Genomic DNA, 20,000 nt, shown 5'->3' with positions numbered 1-20,000 from the left:
GCCACACAAACACATAGATATCCCCCCCCCCCCCTTACTAGTTTTAGATGTCGTCAATAATGTACCCAGAAGACATGTAATCTCTTCCAACGAAGACATACAACATGATATACTTTACACATTCATGTTGGAATGATAGCTCGCAAGATGTGCCCCGCCCAGCCCCCGGGTCATATATAAGGAGGCAGGAATGATCAATCTCACTGTTGCTAAAGTTTTTAGGCCGCATATTTGTTTTGGCAGTGTTTTGTAAATTGATTTTGTTTTTTTTATTTTGTGGAGAGGCGTTAGATGGTCAGGTGTTGGTCTTTTCTATTGTCTATGTGCTTCTTTTATCAGGTTTTGCCTCTTTATTTATCTGTTTATTCTCCTTTCTTGTCTTTCTCCCTTCGTATCTGTCTTTTCCCGCGCTATATAGTCGTAATGGCTTGGCACTTTCTCCTGTTAATTCCAGTCCATTCCCCTCTCTTCTCTTTCTCCCTTCCTCTCTCCTTCCCCTCTCCCCCTTCTTGTCCTCATCCACCGTGTAAGACTATAACATTCTCCCACTCCCTACATTTCTTTCACTATTCTGTAAATTATTATCTTCTTACCCCTCACTTTGATTCCCCTCTTCCCTCACCACTTTCCCTCAGGTCCCCTCTCCCGTCTATTCCTGTCGGACTGTCGTCTGTCCGGCCCCTAAGCCTGTTTCGTTGTAAACCATGAGGAAGCCGGTTTGAGGAAATGCTGTAAAGGTATCCGTGGGTGAGGAGGGCGGGTGAGTACACCCTTAAGCTGACAGCTGAGGATGCACAAAGTTTCTCTGGATAACAGACGTGATCGGCTTATGGGAGACAGTGTCCAGCCTGCTGTGTGTCTTCCTCCACCACCGCTATTGTCACCGCTCCTGCTGTTACATCCCACCGCTGCCACCATTGCTAATACCACCGCTGCCACCATTGCTAATACCACCGCTGCCACCATTGCAAATACCACCGCTGCCACCATTGCTAATACCACCGCTGCCACCATTGCTATCACCACTGCTGCCACCATTTCTAACACCACCGCTGCCACCATATCTACCTCTACCACCACTGCTAACACCACCGTTACCACCATCCCTTCCACTGCCACCAATGCTAACACCACCTGACAACATCCCCACCACTGCTAACACCACCGCTTCCACCATCCCTACCGTTGCCACCACTGCTAACACCACCGCTGCCACCATTGCTAACACAACCTGACACCATCCCCAACACTGCCACCATCCCCAAGACTGCCCCCATCCCCAACATTGCCACTATCCCCACCACTGCCACCAACCCCACCACTGCCACCATCCTCGCCAGTAACACTGATAACACCACCTGCCACCATCTCCACCACTGCTAACACCACCGCCATCATCAACACCACCACCTACAAATCAACATGCCACCCTCTCCACCCTAGACGCATCACCCCAATCCGCGTGTGTGCATTGCGCAGCAGTCAAGGGGAGAGAAGGTGTGATAGCCTCCCAGCAATGGCTAGTCGCACCCCGGCCCTTCATATTCTTACATGCCTACATGCCGTCTCTACACCGCCAGAATACGCAACTTGTGTTTTAACGCTGCAAAACGACCTTTGAATAAATGGGAGGCACATATTTGGAAGACTGGAGATGGTCTTGGAGCTAATTCAAAGGTTCTCCCCCCCCCCCAGGGGAAATTGGGTACCTAGGTCGTTTGGACTATGGTGGTTGTGGGGGGGGGGAGGAAATACCAGTCAAACAGCTGGAGAATGATGGGCAAGAGCGCCCTGTTCTAAAACCATGTTGTCTGGGGTTATGGAGATGCTGTGATTTTCATGTATTTTGTGATCTTACTTCTTAGCACTTTTTCACAGATTTTTATGTGTGAGGTTAGATATATCGGTCTGTAATTTTTTGCCTCTGCGTTATTTACTCCTTTATGGAGTGGTGCTATCTCTGCTGTTTTTAGTATGTCAGGGATAACGCCAGTATCTAGGTTCTGTCCCCAAAGAATGTGAAGGGCCTGCTATAGTGGTTTTTTACAGTTCTTGATGAATATAGAGTTCCAAGAATCCGGGCCTGGTGCAGAGTGCATAGGCATACTGTTTATGGCTTCTTCAAAATCCAGTGGGGATAGGGTGACGTCTGATATATGATTTGATGTTGGTATCACATCCATGAAGAATTCATTTGGGTTATCAATCTTTAGTGTGTTTAGTGGCTCGCTGAAAAACAGAGTCGTACTGCTTCCTCAGTAACTCGCTCATTTCTTTGTTGTCATCGGTAAAAGTTCCATCTCTCTTTCGCAGGGGTCCGATACTAGATGTGGTTTTTTATCTTGATTTTGCATAGGAGAAAAAATATTTCGGATTTCTATTTCACTAATGGTCTTTTGCTCTCTTTGCCTCTCCTGGGTTTTGTGTGATTCTTGTAGCTTTAGTTTAATCGTTTATATTTCTCTACCTAACCTTCGCCGTTCTTGAGATAGGGTGCGACTCTCAAGTTGATCTGTGATTCGTTTTCTTCGCCTATAAAGGGAACGACGTTCCCGTTCCAAGCTGCATCTCTTCCTTTTTTTTTCTTAGGGGTATGCGGTTTGAACATATTTCTAGTGCTACTGAGCTTATTTTTTCCAGGCACTGGTTCAGGTTTGATTTTTCTAGGTGTTCTTCCCAGTTTATGTCTGTGAAGTCTTAGTTTATTTGCTCCCAGTTTATCTGTTTATTATTGAAGTTGAATTTGCTGAATTCTCCTCCCCTGTGGCTCGGGACTGGTTGTGCAGGTTCCAATGCTTGTCAGAACTTCAGATAGGTTGTGATCTGAGTAACAGGTATTTGTAATCATTATGTTCCTGATCAATTCATCATTATTAGTGAAAATGATGTCCAGTGTGTTCTCCTTTCTAATTGGTTCTACTATTTGCTGGTTTAAGGCAAACCTGTCGCACATCCGTAGCAGGTCATTTGCATGTGACTGTTCATTTTGGCTACTTCCTGGAATTCTCTCTGATACAACTGTATCAGCTATGGTCGTCCATTTCAGGTGCCGTAGGTTGAAGTCCCCAAGCAGGATGATGTTCGGGGCGTGATTTGTGAGGTTTTCCAAGCAATGCTCTATTTTCATTAGTTGGTCTTTAAACTGCTGAGGATTTGCTGTGACTTATGGTGACTTATATACAAGGACAACAACTACATTTGGGATCTCTTATTCCGATTATCATCACTTCTACCATATCATTTGTGGTGTTTAGCAGCTCAGTACAGAGGGTGCTCAAGGGACGTGTAAGGAGACCGTAGCTTTTGTGCTAAGAAGGCGACAGGTAAGCACGCGCAGGGAACCTATAAGGACGCTGGCCCCGGAGTGAATGGAGCGCAGCATTACCCCAATAGGAGGATGCTATCAAGACGCCAGCATCAGGAGGCAAGATGGAAGGAAAGTAGCACCCCGCAGGGAACACAGGAAGACATAAGTAAAACGTCAAGCCGCTTGAAGGGAAACATTTAGACGCTCAAACAAGTCAGAAGATTCTACAAGAAATTATAGAGAAAAGTTGGGACATTCAGTCTTGCCGGCGACCTGAGGGGAAGGGTAGTATGTTGTGGAGGTGGGCTTGGGGGCGGCCCTGTACGGGCTGCATCACCATGGGAGCTGCAGCCCTGAGGTTAGAACCCTTAGCATGGGAGCAGCAGCCCTGAGACAAGCACCGTCGTGAGTGGGAGTGTGAGAGTATGTGGGTGTTGTGTGGTGTATACATGCTTGTGTAGGGAGAGTCAGAAAGATTGACAATGAGAATTTGGTCGAGGAGAAGATGAGAGAGAGACAAGAGAATGCCGTGATCAAGTATGAGAGTGAGAATTGGAAAGAAGAGTAAAGTGAGCGATAAAACAGGAGATGATGAGAAGCAGAAGACGGGGGAGAGGGAAGGAGAGAAGGAAGATGATAGGGAGTCTAACTAACGGGCTACCTGTTAACGGGGGCAACAGGTGAGGGCACGCCATCAGAAATAGAGAAGCAAAGGAATATATAAGGAAAGGAGGGGAATTCCGGGGAATGAGTAGAGAGTAGAAGGAAGGAAGAGAAACAGGAAGAGATAGAATATGACATTGAGACGGAGAGATGAATAAAGAGTAAACCAAAACAAAAATAACTTGAAATACAGCTCAAGCACAAAGGCCAAACCTAAATAATAAGTAAATAATGTAAGCACATATATATGTGTGGAAATAAATTACAGTTCTTGGAACAAATCGACAAATAACAACACATACTTCAACGAGACGATAAGGAACAAGACACAATATTACACTGAAATATTAAATAAAACAAATGATAAAAGTTTGTTAAATAAATTATCAAGAAATGTGCTGAAAAATTCTGGGTTTTTTCCTTACAAAAGAAAACATAATTTGATAAAGATTTATAATTCAAGCAAAATTTAATGACATGAAAATTGTTAAAAAATTAAAACTAAAATTTGACAGGATCAATGAAAAAGATGTAATTAGATATTCCAAATGGGAAAATGAAAGAGAGAGAGAGAGAGAGAGAGAGAGAGAGAGAGAGAGAGAGAGAGAGAGAGAGAGAGAGAGAGAGAGAGAGAGAGGAATGGATAATTGGAAACGGAATGGGAATTTATTTTTATGTAAAGATAGATGGATAGAAGATGAGATGAATGCAACATAGAAATTGAGGAAGAGTAGGAGGAGGATTGAGAGAAAGGAGGAGAATTGAGAAAACGTTGGAGAGGATTGAAGGAGACAGAAAAAATGGATAAGAGCATCTGATTTTGCATGGAATATACACTGAAAAATGTATAAACACGTATAAATGTATACGTATAAAATGTAAAATACGTATAAAATGTATAAACTCCCTCCCTCCCTCCCTTCCACATTCCCTCCCTCCCTTCCACATTCCCTTTGTGTACCGTTTCTTCCTTTCTCGCTGCCTCTCTGCCTTCATGTCTTCATCATCACAATACATCTTTATTTTCTATTGATGAATTTCGGTCTCGTTTCTTAAATGATTGTGGGTGGGCAGTGAGGAGGAGAGGAAGGAAGGAAGGGAATGGGAAAGAAGAGAGGAGGAAAGGAGAGTCTTTTTTTTTTTTTGGGGGGGGGGAGGAATGGTTGTATAGTTAGAGAATATTGGGTGAGAGGAAGAGGAGAAGGGAGAGTGTGTGTGTCTGTTTTGTATAGTAAATGTTGGGATGGGTGAGAGAGAGAGAGAGAGAGAGAGAGAGAGAGAGAGAGAGAGAGAGAGAGAGAGAGAGAGAGAGAGAGAGGGAGGGGCCGGGAAGGAAAAATGTAAATTGAAACAATATCCTAGCGTTTGTGACCACGTATGTGTGTATGTCAAAACGTGTATGTCTATGTATATTGTGTGTGTTTATAAACGTTATCATGTCTCTCCTGTTTCCTCTGCTGTGCAGTGGTGGAGAAGCTAAGGGATTATCTTAGCTGTTGTGTGTCGGTGATGTCCACAATTTCTGTCTCGGCTGCTCCTATTAAGGCTTTCTTATTTTCTGGGTTTGGTAGTTAGGAGCGGTGTTGCTTTTTTTGGACCTACAATGTTATTCTGGAGCTCCTTACCCCCCCCCCCTTCTTCTTCTAACAGAATGGCTGGGGGGGGGGGTCAAGTAACAAGTCGAGCCTGGTCTCGGGCCGGGCTTGGGGGAGTAGAAGAAGTCCCAGAACCCCATCAACCAGGCTCTATCTTGAGATCTTGAGGTTATCTTGAGATGATTTCGGGGCTTTTGGTGTCCCCGCGGCCCGGTCCTCGACCAGGCCTCCACCCCCAGGAAGCAGCCCGTGACAGCTGACTAACACCCAGGTACCTATTTTACTGCTAGGTAACAGGAACATAGGGTGAAAGAAACTCTGCCTATTGTTTCTCGCTGGCGCCTGGAATCGAACCCAGGACCACAAGATCACAAGTCCAGCATGCTGTCCGCTCAGCCGACCGGCTCTTAAGATTAGAGCCTTGTGGCACCCCACGCGTCGCCCGCTCCTCACTCAACGCTACCGTCAGTTTCCAACCAGACAGGTACACCCGTCACCGTTCCTGTTGCACCAGCTTTGTTTTCCTGTTTGTAGCGGGCCATAACAACGCTAAAATAGCATCATCCAGGGAAAATGATAGGACGGATTATGTGATCTTTCCAATCCAGGGATTTCGCCACAATGTCCCTACTATTCACTTGTGCTGTCCTGCCCTCAGTATTGTCCAGTACTCACTCTCCCTTTCAGAGCAAGAGAGGTTTCTGAAATCTGAACAATATGATGGGAAATATATATATAAAGATATGTGAAATATATCATAAATATATGATATCTCTGTCGAAGAGTAAAGTACCATGGATAGTTAGATAATACTGTGTGAACATCTGAAGTGTATTGTTATTCAGTATTCTAATTCGAACATAGGAAATATTACCGATACATCAGTACACGCGTTTAATGGAAAATTTAGACACTTTCCTGGTAGAAGTGGCGGACCAACCAGATTGTAGTGGATATGTGGGCCCTGCGGGCCACTCCAAGCAACAGCCTGTTCGACCAAGTTATCACATTCCAAGCCTGGCCCCAGACTGGCTTAGGGGAGTACAAGGACCCCTCAGAACCCTCTCCAGGTGTGTGTGTGTGTGTACTCACCTAGTTGTGTTTGCGGGGGTTGAGCTCTGGCTCTTTGGACCCGCCTCCCGTGTGTGTGTGTGTACATCTTTCTGTGTACGTTATTGTGTGAGAGAGAGAGGGAGGGAGAGTGAGGCACACACATACGCAGTAAATCCTATGGGTTCCAAAAATCTCCTGGCAATTGGGATTTAATAATTTACCATATAGAGCATAGTCGGTATTTTGGTAGAGGTTTGGAGTAGAGCGATCGCTGGGTGAAATAACCTTGATAAGAGTTAAGAGGATTGAAACCTGTAGGATGTGTTACGTATCTGGCTCTCACAAACATACACAATCACACACACAAGTGCACGCATGCGCAAACACACACACATACACACACACACACACATAGGGGCCAGTGGCTGAGTGGACAGCACGCTGGACACGTGATCCTGTGGTCCCACGTTCGATTCGCGGCGCCGGCGAGAAACAATTAACTACTCAGAGTGTCAGAGTAGTTAACAGATGGAATGCATTAAGCAGTGATGTGGTGGAGGCTGACTCCATACACAGTTTCAAATGTAGATATGACAGAGTCCAGTAGGCTCAGGAACCTGTACACCAGTTGATTGACAGTTGAGAGGCGGGAGCAAAGAGCCAAAGCTCAACCCCGGCAAGCACAACTAGGTGAGTTCACCTATTCCACCTCTCTCCCTGTTTCCCCTCCCTCTTTCCCTCTCCCTTCTGCTCACTCTCCCCTCCTTTCCACGTCACTCTCCCTGTAGTTTTCAATATCATCTTTCATCATTGTCTTTCCATCACTTCCCCTCTCGTGTACCCTTAGCAAACGACCACAAATTGGCAACTATCATGGATTTAGCGCCTGCTGTATGGGAAGGGAAGGGGGGGGGGTAGAGGAAGGGGGAGAAAGGAAAGGGCTTAAGGGACGGAGGGAGAGCGTGGTAAAGAGGAGTTGGAGGGATAGGAAAGGGAGAAAGCGGAAGGGTTCGAAGGACCACAGACTCTATGTGGATGTGTGTGTGTGTGTGTGTGTGTGTGTGTGTGTGTGTGTGTGTGTGTGTGTGTGTGTGTGTGTGTGTGTGTGTGAGAAGTTCACGTTCCTTCCACTCAGCGGATGTTGTATGGCACTATCTTGACTCACAATGGTCGTATATACCTTTTCCCCCTCTAAAGACACGGGAGTAACGGGCTAAACACAAGCCCATGAACACGCTAATGTTGAGGGTTGGCATGGAAGGGATAGAGAGAGATAGGGGAGAGGAAATGGGATATATGTGACGAGGGAGAAGAGAGCTCGGGGAGAGAGAGAGAGAGAGAGAGAGAGAGAGAGAGAGAAAGAGAGAGAGAGAGAGAGAGAGAGAGAGAGAGAAAGAGAGAGAGAGAGAGAGAGAGAGAGAGAGAAAGAGAGAGAGAGAGAGAGAGAGAGAGAGAGAGAGATACAGAGACGGGAGGGGATCAACACGTATTCATCGTGTATAGAAGGGGAGAAACGTGTGTATTTCTCTTGTATGAATTTTAACTTTTGTAGCTACTCTTTTTTTTTTAGGGAGGGAATATTAACATCTGTTCCTCTTTTTTGTAAAAAAGAAAAATGTTTGTACCTTTGTAATGGTAGGATGTAATGTTCCTATGTGTATTAAGGAAAAACATGTCTTCGTATGGGGATAGAAACAGCTTAACTTATGTTCGCATTGATAACATTTGTTCCTGTGTTATAGATTGTAAACAAGCATTCGCTTGCATGGATTGATGCATGCACCTTGCAATTTGGACAAATGCAAAGGATAGGCAAGATTGCGTTCAATTCCAATTGAAATTGAATTGAAAAGTGCATGCAATAAAAAAAAGGGAAGGAATGGAAATGAATAATTGAAAGGATATATTGTCGATCGCGAGACTCAGGAGATGGTGACTTAGTGAAATGCGGCTTACGGTTTCCGTAGAGTTACGGAGCAAGGCAATTGATATATATATATATTTTTAGCAGGAACTGGGTCATGATATCACACACACAACATTACTGAATGTCCAGTTATTAAACCATTATGACCTGCTGGCATAAGGTGCCTAGAAGTTTGCACTTGCCTTATTTAATCTCGTCTTTTTAAGGGTACCTGCTTGATATCTGGTTGATGAGGTTCTGGGAGTTCTTCTACACCCCAAGCCCGGCCCGAGGCCAGGCTCGACCTGGTAATGTGTCCAGAGTTTGCCAGTTTCAGGCTCTACTGATTACATGTCCCTGTGGATTCCTGTATGTTATACACCTGTGTTAATTATAAAAAAAATCTAGATGCAGGTATAGAAGCTTAATTCGTTAGTATAAGTCAGGATATATATATATATATATATATATGGCTGGAGGGAACAGGTGTGCAGTTGTATACAATGAAAATATGAACTGAGGATAACATTTGGATATAGTCGACGGTCATATATGACTTCTCATCAAAATTTGTGCTGCACCTAAACTTCCCCATGCAAACATTTCATATATTAAAATTATTACCAAAATAAAAACTTTATATATAAAGAAAAAATAGCATAAAGAAAAACACATCAGACGGAGAAAACCCAAAACAACGAACCTTACATTTTTTTTTATTAAAAAAAAAAACTCAAAAAAAAAAAACTTAAAAAAAACAGCGTGGGAGGCTGGCTAGTAAAGTGGGAGGCCGGCTAGTAAAGTGGGAGGCCGGCTAGTAAAGTGGGAGGCCGGCTAGTAAAGTGGGAGGCCGGCTAGTAAAGTGGGAGGCCGGCTAGTAAAGTGGGAGGCCGGCTAGTAAAGTGGGAGGCCGGCTAGTAAAGTGGGAGGCTGGCTAGTAAAGTGGGAGGCCGGCTAGTAAAGTGGGAGGCCGGCTAGTAAAGTGGGAGGCCGGCTAGTAAAGTGGGAGGCCGGCTAGTAAAGTGGGAGGCCGGCTAGTAAAGCATGGCGTGTGTTCTGGAGACTATTTAACGCGCGTCGGTCTGAGCATCACTCTCACACACTCTCCCTATTACGCTTGACAATTTCTTCATCACGTTTACGCCGTCTTGGTATAATTTAGGATAATCTGAGAGCAATTTTTGGCCGGACGAGGGTGGAATTAGGAGAAATTGGTGAGTTTAGCGAGGGAGTAAAGGTGTGTGTGGGGGGGGAGGGATGTTACGGGGGGGGGGAATTAGGGGTGGCTGGGATGGGGGGTTATAGGAGGGGGGGGCTAAAATACATCAAGCTAATGTATTAACATCAAAGACCTGTTGACAGCCGCCCCTACCCGCGTCAAGCTATATCCCCTCTTCCCCTACTCACCCCTCTCACTCCCCCTCTCCCCTATCTCTCCCACTCCCTCTCCCCTTTTTCGTTACTTTCTGCAGTCCTTTCCCTTTACTGGATACCTTACGATCTCTCTCTCTCTCTCTCTCTCTCTCTCTCTCTCTCTCTCTCTCTCTCTCTCTCTCTCTCTCTCTCTCTCAACCAATCCGTTCAAGATGCGACGTATTAATAAACATTAAAGCTCCGCAATATTGACGTTTTCTATGCATCGGCCTCGATTGGTTAAGTAGGTTGCTGGGGTTTGTACGTTTGTCATTAGTGAAAATAGTTACATTTTCTCACGGAATGGCGTATTGAGCAACCTGGTTTGGGTGTATGCGGGGTTTATGTGTATATATGTGTGTGTCTAAGGGAAGGTGTAGGTATATGTGGTGGTGTTTATGTATATATGTGTGTGTGTGTATTTACCTACGCGTGCTGGTAGGTCCTAATGTTCGATCTAGGTCCCCTAATTTTAGAGTTATTGGTGTGTGTGTGTGTGTGTGTGTGTGTGTGTGTGTGTGTGTGTGTGTGTGTGTGTGTGTGTGTGTATGTGTGTATGTGTGTGTGTGTGTGTTTACTAGTTGTGTTTACTAGTTGTGTTTTTGCGGGGGTTGAGCTTTGCTCTTTCGGCCCGCCTCTCAACTGTCAATCAACTGTTTACTAACTACTATTATTTTTTTTTTCCACACACCACACACACACACACACCCCAGGAAGCAGCCCGTGACAGCTGACTAACTCCCAGGTACCTATTTACTGCTAGGTAACAGGGGCACTTAGGGTGAAAGAAACTTTGCCCATTTGTTTCTGCCTCGTGCGGGAATCGAACCCGCGCCACAGAATTACGAATCCTGCGCGCTATCCACCAGGCTACGAGGCCCCTGTGTGTGTGTGTGTGTGTGTGTGTGTGTTACATTCTGTCTCCTTCGCTCTCAGTAAGTGACAGACAAACTGTTCTTGATTTAATAACGATAAAACTTCAATCTTAACCAATTTGCTTCGCCTTACCAGACTATCCTTCACACTGTACTTTACAGAATCCTAATCAGTTGTATATCTCCAGGAAACTCGAAATATTTGTTGTTTTATTCACTGAACTGTATCTAGCTGTGTTGGTGATGGGTAGGGGTGATGGGTAGGGGTGATGGGTAGGGGTGATGGGTAGGGGTGATGGGTAGGGGTGATGGGTAGGGGTGATGGGTGGGGGTGATGGGTAAGGGTAAAGGGTGGGGGGTTAATGCCTATTGAGTGCGTTGGGTTGTGGGGTAATAGTTGAGAGGTTGGGGGTTGAAGTATAAGAAGATTGGGGATGGGGAACGAGCGGGTTATAATTGGAGTGATAGTTTGGAAGCGAATTTGACGAGTGTGTGTGTGTGTGGGAGGGAAGGGGAGGTTATGTGGGAGGGGTTTGAGGCTGGAACAGACGCATGCCACTCTGCCATCACACTCTGACAGTGCGTTTGACAGCAATTTCCCCTCCTGGCAGACTGATGGTAAGGGCGTGAGGCCCAAGTGGCAGATGTGGCAGTTATCAGGTAGTTCATTAGCGTCTGGGTGACTGCTATCAGCTGGGTGACAGGTGGGTGATAACTGGGTGATAGCTGACATGATGTTCTCGACATGCTGCTGCTGTGTGTGTGTGTGTGTGTGTGTGTGTGTGTGTGTGTGTGTGTGTGTGTGTGTGTGTGTGTGTGTGTGTGTGTGTGTGTGTGGCTATGAAAGTGCGCCATGAAGTTACTTACAAATATAAGTAGATAGGCAGACAAGAATGCAGGTCACCTTAGCATGCGGTGACAGCAGACAGGTGCGACAGTTGCAAGAGCCACAGGTGACAAAGGGACGGGACTGACGGTGATGGAGTTTGGGAGTTTGAAGGGGGTGTGGAGATGGAGCAGCTTCCGGAGACTAGTGAGAGGGACTCCAGTGAGCTGGCACTTACAAGAGGTCAACCCGCCTGTCAAGAAAGTTTCACTACTGCCAAGTTGGTTCCCAGAGCACCAGACCTTCCGCTGACCAGAGGGACGTTGCTGAGTGGGTGAGAGTGAGTGGGGGTAGAGTGAGTATGGGGAAGGGTGAGTGGGGGGAGAGTGAGTGAGTGAGAGTGGGGGGGAGAGTGAAGGAGAGTGGGGGGAACCTACGTCCGAATGGACTTCTCGGACGTAGGTTCGAATCCTCGTCACGGCTCTTGTGGATTTGTTCATTGATGCATCACGCTATTGTGATTTCTGTGTGTAATACTTGCCAAAGTTTGTGTATGCAGAGTCTTGCTAATCATACATGTATACGTTTATGTATGTGAAGTGTATGTCGAACGTTTGCGTTCGAGAGAGCAGTAGATCAATGTGGCGTTGATGGTTGGCATTGTGTTAACTGGGCTCATTCTCGACTGTTTTTTGCCCTCACGACAGCTGAAATGCAGGAGATTACAGTCCAGCATCCTTCAGTAAAGTGACATGAACTGACATCTTGCTTTCAGTAAAGTGATATGAGCTCGTATCTTGCTCTCAGTAAGCTCACGTGAGCTCATATCTTACCCTTAATAAGGTCTTCCGCGTGCCACATCCCTTAGTAAAGCCAAACAGAGCCACATCTCGTAAGGCCACACCAGCAATTACGAAAGAATTCGTTCAAAATTTAACTCCAGCCAGCGATTCCATTAATTTTTTAAATAAACCTTCCCTCTATGAACAATTTAAAACTCAATTTCACAAACTCTCTATATCATGAAACATTTATATATATATATATATATATATATATATATATATATATATATATATATATATATATATATATATATATATATATATATATACACAAAAATGCATGCAGGTAAAATTGTATGCACCTTCATATTAATGAGGCCTCATTAGAGATGAGCATTACTAAGAAAACCAGTAATTATATTCACCAAGAATTACATTCACTCCATTACTAAAATGAGTTTATAGAATTTCAGATTCTATTTATTTCCCTTTTCCAAATTTTGTGTTTTGGATTTCGATTTTTTGGGAGAATTTATTTGCATGTTATATTGGAATTTAATTTTGTAATGGGGGTAGTGTGTTGTATAGTGGTGTGTATAGTTACTATAATCACAGCGTTTCTCACATGTTGTATAATCAACAACATATTGACAGCCCCTGTCTAAATTCAGATTTGACAGCCCCTGTCAAATCCGCGTTTGACAGCTAGCATTTCTTTAAGGGACAGTAAGGAACTGCTCCACACCCATCCACACTCTCCTAAGGGACAGAAAATTCTCGTCCATCCATCCATCCCCTTCAACTCTCAGGGATAGAAAACAGTTGTTTATCCCAACTGACCCATCCCAGAACTCTTGGGAGGAGAGCCTCAGCGTCTGGGATCCTCTCGGACGTATGTTCGAAACCTCGTCACGGCCCTTGTGGATTTGAACTCTTGAGAGGAGAGCTCTCTCCAGCCTAATCGTCTCGGGGACACTGATATTGCAGCCAATCACGTGCTGTCACGCTGTCAGTCTCTCCTGATTGGTCGAGACAGTTAAGTGATAACGCAGTGAAACTTACCATAAGATTCTGTAGCTAAAAAATAGAAAAATCTGTAATATATTCTATTACAATATTGTCATACAAAATATAACCAAGGTTATATCTCTGCATTCATATAGTAGACAGTATAGTATATGACTCAGATAAGCTGAAATGAGTATATCAGTTGCGGTATATTATCTACGTAGAGTGAGCAAAACTAACTCACTAAGATATAATGTTGTAATGAACGGGGATTACTATGAGGTCACTGATAATGTTTAATAGGAAATGGTATCTGATCTGCTGGGCTGTGTTGTCTACGTCTGACTGCCGCTTGCGAGCGCCCACAGTCATGTTGATCATGTTATCTACCAGGAGACCGGGCCGCATGGGTGGCGATCCCTGGAAACCCACTAGACGAGCCAGGGTAAGGTTGTTTATAAGTCTCAGCGCCATATATAACTTACAGCCAAGGTGTTCTTCACGATGAAAATACAAGTCACGGTTGGGCTTAAAACTCAGTTTGAGAAACACAGCTGACATTAATAACTGCTGAGGCGATGGAGGTGGTTGTGGTAGTGGTTGTGGTGGGGGTGGTTGTGGTGGGGGTGGTTGTGGTGGGGGTTACCTATCAGTGGTGACGGGGAGACTGACGGCCTAGCTGTTTATGACCCCGCCTACTAGTCTTGTTGTACCTACTCTGTTATGATTTAACTATTCTCTCGTTCGAATTCCTGTCCGAATCTTGCTTCAGAGTCGTGGATGGAGGTGGCTTCCTTAACTTATTTCCGCGACGATACTTGTTGACCAACAATTTCCTTACATTCCTTCTACTCATTTATATTTTCAGCTTCCACATTTGTCCTTTCGTCACTTCCTCTCACTTTAAAAACAATCTGTTCTTCTCCACCTTGTCAATTCCTCTCGGTATCTTGTATGTTGCGATCATGTTACCTATTTGTCTCTACAGCGCCGTCAGGTCTACATACCTTTGGTCTCATTGTTTAGTCCTCTTAGCTCCGGTACTAATCGTTCTGCCTTAGCAGTTTTAGTTTTCAATTTTATAAGGTTCGCATTCCAGGCCGGTGCTGCTTATTCCAGTATTGGTCGTATGAAGGCTGTGTAGAGGGCTTTGAAAGAGCCCTGATTTAGATTTCTAAACGACGTAGTAATGTTAGTGAGCGTTGCATATGCTGCCGATGCTACTCTGGTTGTGTGTGTGCCGCTGGTGCTTGTGTTCACTCTTACACATCCTCACTGACTCAGTTGTCGTGTTTGAATGCATCACATGTTGACTCATCATTATTGTTTGATGAGTCGCCTGACTCAGGTCCACCTGCTTTACCTCATCCTGTCGCTCCCCGCCCCTACCCAGCCCTGCCCCGCCTCGCCCCTACCCAGCCCTGCCCCCGCCCCTACACAGCCCTGCCTACACAGGCCCTGCCGCCCGCCTCGTTCCTACACAGCCCTGCCCCGCCTCGTCCCTACAGAGCTCTGCCCCGCCTCGCCCCTACCCAGCCCCGCCCCTACCCAGCCCTGCCCCGCCTCGCCCCTACACAGCCCTGCCCCGCCTCGTCCCTACAGAGCTCTGCCCCGCCTCGCCCCTACCCAGCCCCGCCCCTACCCAGCCCTGCCCCGCCTCGCCCCTACACAGCCCTGCCCCGCCTCGTCCCTACAGAGCTCTGCCCCTCCTCGCCCCTACACAGTCCTGCCCCGCCTCGCCCCTACCCAGCCCTGCCCTGCCTCGCCCCTACACAGCCCCGCCCCGCCTCGTTCCTACCCAGCCCTGCCCCGCCTCGCCCCTACCCAGCCCTGCCCCGCCTCGCCCCTACCCAGCCCTGCCCCGCCTCGTCCCTACCCAGCCCTGCCCCGCCTCGCCCCTACCCAGCCCTGCCCCGCCTCGTCCCTACCCAGCCCTGCCCCGCCTCGTTCCTACCCAGCCCTGCCCCGCTTCGCCCCTACCCAGCCCTGCCCCGCCCCTACCCAGCCCTGCCCCGCCTCGCCCCTACCCAGCCCTGCCCCGCCTCGCCCCTACCCAGCCCTGCCCTGCTTCGCCCCTACCCAACCCTGCCCCGCCCCTACCCAGCCCTGCCCCGCCTCGCCCCTACCCAGCCCCGCCTCGCCCCTACCCAGCCCCGCCCCGCCCCGCCCCTACCCAGCCCTGCCCCGCCCCGCCCCTACCCCAGTTTCCCCTGAAGTTTTGATGAGGTCATCGCCACCTTTCACACTCTGACGTTTGGATATTCCCCTCCCCCCCCCCTCCTCCCTAGTTAGAAGGGGGGTCGTAGGGGAGAAGCTGGGGCAAGGGGGGAGGGGGGGTGAGTGAAGGGTTGAAGTATGGTAGGGTAGGTGGTAAGAGTGGGGGGGGGGGGGGTGGAGAAAGCGAGGTGTGAGTGTGTGTGTTAAGTGACAGTCACTATAGGTGAACAGTCGTGAGGGTGGGACAGTTTGTCTGTCATGACTCATTCACCGCTGATTCCCCCCCCCCCTCCCCCATACCCCCCTCCCCCATGATCCAGTTCGCTTGCTATCCACAAACTGGCACACCCCCATCTGTCAATCATCAGCTGTTATCCAAACCTACACATTTATTTCCAATGAAATGCCGCCTTTTAATCAAATTTGAAAAGCCTCTTAACTGTCGAAGTGTTGACCAGGTGGATGCCTTCTCCCCCACCTCCTCACCTGACAAGTGTTGACCAGGTGGATGCCTTTCTCCTTCTCCCCTTCCCCAACCTCTCCCCAACCTCTCATCATGATTATTACTTTCACCAAAGACACGGAACTCTCTGGAGAGGTGATGAGAGGCTGGAAGTGCTCTTACTCTTGGCCCTCTCCTCTGCTCTCTCCCCTCTTTCTCTCCCTCCTTTCTCCCCTCCCTGTCTCTCTCTCCCTCCCTCCCTCGCTTCTCCTTCCCCCTGTCTCTCCATTTGCTTCTAATTCCCTTGGTGCAAACTTTTCTTAACATTCTTCAGGTTTACCGTAGACTACTTGTGGATCAGGTTTACAACAAATTATAGACCAGTTGCACTAACATCACACATAATTAAGTTTCTGAAAGAGTGATTTGGAATCAAATTTCCAGTTGTATGGAAAATAATGAACTATACAACCCAGGACAACATGAATTTAGAGCGGGAAGATCCTGTCTGTCACAGTTACTTAACTATGACAAAATCACAGAAGCTTCAAAGGAAAAGCAAAATGTAGACGTTGTATAAACAAACTTTGCAAAGGCATTCGACACATGTGACCATGGAGTGATAGCCCATAAAATGAGATCAATAGGAATAACGGGTAAAGTGAGGCGTTGGATTTTCAACTTTCTGTCAAACAGAATACAGAGAGTGACGGTCAATCAAATAAGATCAAGCCTAAGGGCAGTGAAAAGCTCTGTACCGCAGGGCACAGTCCTTGCACCGCTGCTATTTCTTATTCTTATCTCTGATACAGACAAAAATACTAGTTACAGCTTCGTGTCATCCTTTGCAGATGATACAAAAATCAACATGATTAGTTCCTTTGTAGCAGACACTTAAAAACTGCAAGCAGATATTAATAAAGTATTCGATTGGGGAATGGAAAATAACATGATGTTTAACGGTGACAAGTTCCAGGTACTTAGACATGGTAGAAACGAGGAACCCATACGAAACACAGGGTACAAGACACACTCAGACCTACTCATAGAAGGAAAGCAATATGTAAAAGATCTGGGAATTATGATGTCTGACGACCTGACATTTAGTGAACAAAACTGAGCAAATATAGCGGCGGCGGCCAGGACAATGATAGGATGGATTAAGAGAACGTTCTAATCCAGAGACCCCACAACAATGCTAATACTATTTAAATCACTGGTGCTGTCCCGTCTTCAGTATTGCTCGGTGCTTCCCCTTTCAGAGCAGGAGAGATCTCCGAGTTAGAAGGGAATACAGAGAACATATTCGGCACGCATAGACACGATTAAACATCTAAATTATTGGGACCGTCTCATAGCTTTCAAAATGTACTCTTTGGAAATGAGACGAGAAAGGTATCAAATAATATATACATGGAAGATACTTGAAGGCCAGGTCCCAAATTTGCACAGTAACAACCTACTGTAACGAAATATAAGGAAGGAAATGCAGAATTGAACCAGTAAAGTGTAAAGGTGCCATAGGACCAATCAGAGAACACTGTTTGAACATCAGAGCTCCACAGCTGTTCAACACCCTCCCAGCAAGCATTATAAATATTGCTGGAACGAAGGTGGATGTCTTCAAGAGGCACTTAGATAAGTTCTTGCAAGAAGTGCCGGACCAACAGAGCTGTAGTGGATATGTGGGCCTGCGGGCCGCTCCAAGCAACAGCCTGTTGGACCAAGTGGTCACAAGTCGACCCTGGCCTCAGGTCGGGCTCGGGGAGTAGAAGAACTCCCGAGACTCTCTTCAGGTATGTTCCAGGTACGAAAATGTTACTTTTTAATGGATAACAAAGTAATTGCCTAATACTTTAAACACATTCGGACCATAGGGGATTTTGTATTTAAAAACGTATCGGTGTATGAATCTAGTGTGTATGCTCCAATGGTCCATATAACCAGTGTGTATGATCCAGTGATCTGTATACCCCGTGTGTGTATGATCTTGGTAGTGTGTATAGCCAGTATACCACTGTACCCACTGTATCACTCTGTCTATCAATTCATACACCGAAATACAAGAAAAAGTCTACCCCGAATGTCAACACATTTCTCTGCTTGAAACTTTTTTTTCGTATCTTGTCTCTTTCCCCCCCCCACTCCTTCCCCCTCCCCTCCCCCTCCCCTCACCATCGTCCCCTCTTCTATCCCTCCCCCTCACCCTCTCCCCCCCCTCCCTTGCATTATTCCGCACAGAGCCATGTCAGTGTCCGTCAAGACTGTGCAATATGATTTCCTGTGTGAAAATCAGGGTGCGGAGATGGCAGTATTTTGTGTGTGTGTGTGCGTGTGTGTGTGTGTGTGTGTGTGTGTGTGTGTGTGTGTGTGTGTGTGTGTGTGTGTGTGTGTGTGTGTGTGTGTGTGTACTCACCTATTTGTGCTTGCGGGGGATGAGCTTTGGCTCTTTGGTCCCGCCTCTCAACTGTCACTCAACAGGTGTACAGGTTCCTGAGCCTACTGGGCTCTATCATATCTACATTTGAAACTGTGTAGGGAGTCAGCCTCCACCACATCACTGCCTAATGCATTCCATACGTTAACTACTCTGACACTGAAAAAATTCCTTCTAACGTCCCTGTGGCTCATGTGGGTACTCAGTTTCCACCTGTGTCCCCTTGTTCGTGTCCCACCAGTGTTGAATAGTTTATCCTTGTTTACGCGGTCGATTCCCCTGAGGATTTTGTAGGTTGTGATCATGTCTCCCCTTACTCTTCTGTCCTCCAGGGTCGTAAGGTGGATTTCCCGCAGCCTTTCCTCGCAACTCATGCCTCTTAGTTCTGGGACTAGTCTAGTGGCATACCTTTGGACTTTTTCCAGCTTCGTCTTGTGCTTGACAAGGTACGGGCTCCATGCTGGGGCCGCATACTCCAGGATTGGTCTTACATATGTGGTGTACTAGATTCTGAATGATTCCTTACACAGGTTCCTGAACGCTGTTCTGATGTTAGCCAGCCTCGCATATGCCGCAGACGTTATTCTTTTTATGTGGGCTTCAGGAGACAGGTTTGGTGTGATATCAACTCCAAGATCTTTCTCTCTGTCTGTTTCATTAAGTACTTCATCTCCTATTCTGTATCCTTCTGTATCACACACTATATATATATGTGTGTGTGTGTGTGTGTGTGTGTGTGTGTGTGTGTGTGTGTGTGTGTGTCTCTCTCTCTCTCTCTCTCTCTCTCTCTCTCTCTCTCTCTCTCTCTCTCTCTCTCTCTCTCTCTCTCTCTCTCTCTCTCTCTCTCTCTCTCTCTCTCTCCTTCTCTCTGCTACTCTTGTACTTTATCACATCTTTTCCTTTTCCCCTCTCCAGGTTAAGGGCTTGCTGTCCCGCCTGGCTTCTATCTTGATCAAGCTAATCAGGTTTTCTGTGTCTGCTCCGGTTTTCACAACAGATTATATATATATATATATATATATATATATATATATATATATATATATATATATATATATATATATATATATATATATATATATATATATATATAAAATGTAAACTCTGGCATGGGGGGGGGGGGGAAGCGGCTTGACGGGGTTCATTAACTCGGAAAGCGAAATGTACGACATATCAACGTCGATGGGAAAGCCGGAGGCCCGGGGTTCGTATCCCGTTAATGCTGGGTCTGCCTCACTTCTCTCTCTCTCTCTTTAACCTTCACTAAACCTTTCTTGAGCTAGTGATTGTTTTTTTTTAGTGTGGTTTTTGTTTGAGAGAGAGAGAGAGAGAGGAGAGAGAGAGAGAGAGAGAGAGAGAGAGAGAGAGAGAGAGAGAGAGAGAGAGAGAGAGAGAGAGAGATATGTTTGTGAAGATGTTGCCTTATGTTTGTAGTGAGGATGTGTTGATGTTGCCATTGTGTGTCTACACTAC

The 20,000-nt window shown here is 46.3% G+C and overlaps 2 protein-coding genes across 8 annotated transcripts in view; both read left to right on the top strand.

Annotated features, from left to right (window-relative positions):
- Lar (tyrosine-protein phosphatase Lar) overlaps positions 1–20,000 on the top strand; it is a 249,502-nt gene that overhangs the window by 67,577 nt on the left and 161,925 nt on the right. The gene's annotated exons all lie outside the window — the stretch shown is intronic.
- On the top strand, positions 13,838–15,682 carry LOC138373621 (uncharacterized). The gene is made up of 3 exons (XM_069339962.1): positions 13,838–13,876; positions 14,716–15,154; positions 15,390–15,682. Exons 1-3 carry the CDS (start codon positions 13,838–13,840, stop codon positions 15,680–15,682), a joined length of 771 nt encoding a protein of 256 aa, XP_069196063.1.

This window comes from Procambarus clarkii, chromosome 42, assembly GCF_040958095.1.
Source record: "Procambarus clarkii isolate CNS0578487 chromosome 42, FALCON_Pclarkii_2.0, whole genome shotgun sequence".
NCBI classification, from domain to species: Eukaryota; Metazoa; Arthropoda; class Malacostraca; order Decapoda; family Cambaridae; genus Procambarus; species Procambarus clarkii.
Note: the sequence above shows the minus strand (reverse complement) of the source record. Positions and strands in the feature narration are given on the sequence as shown.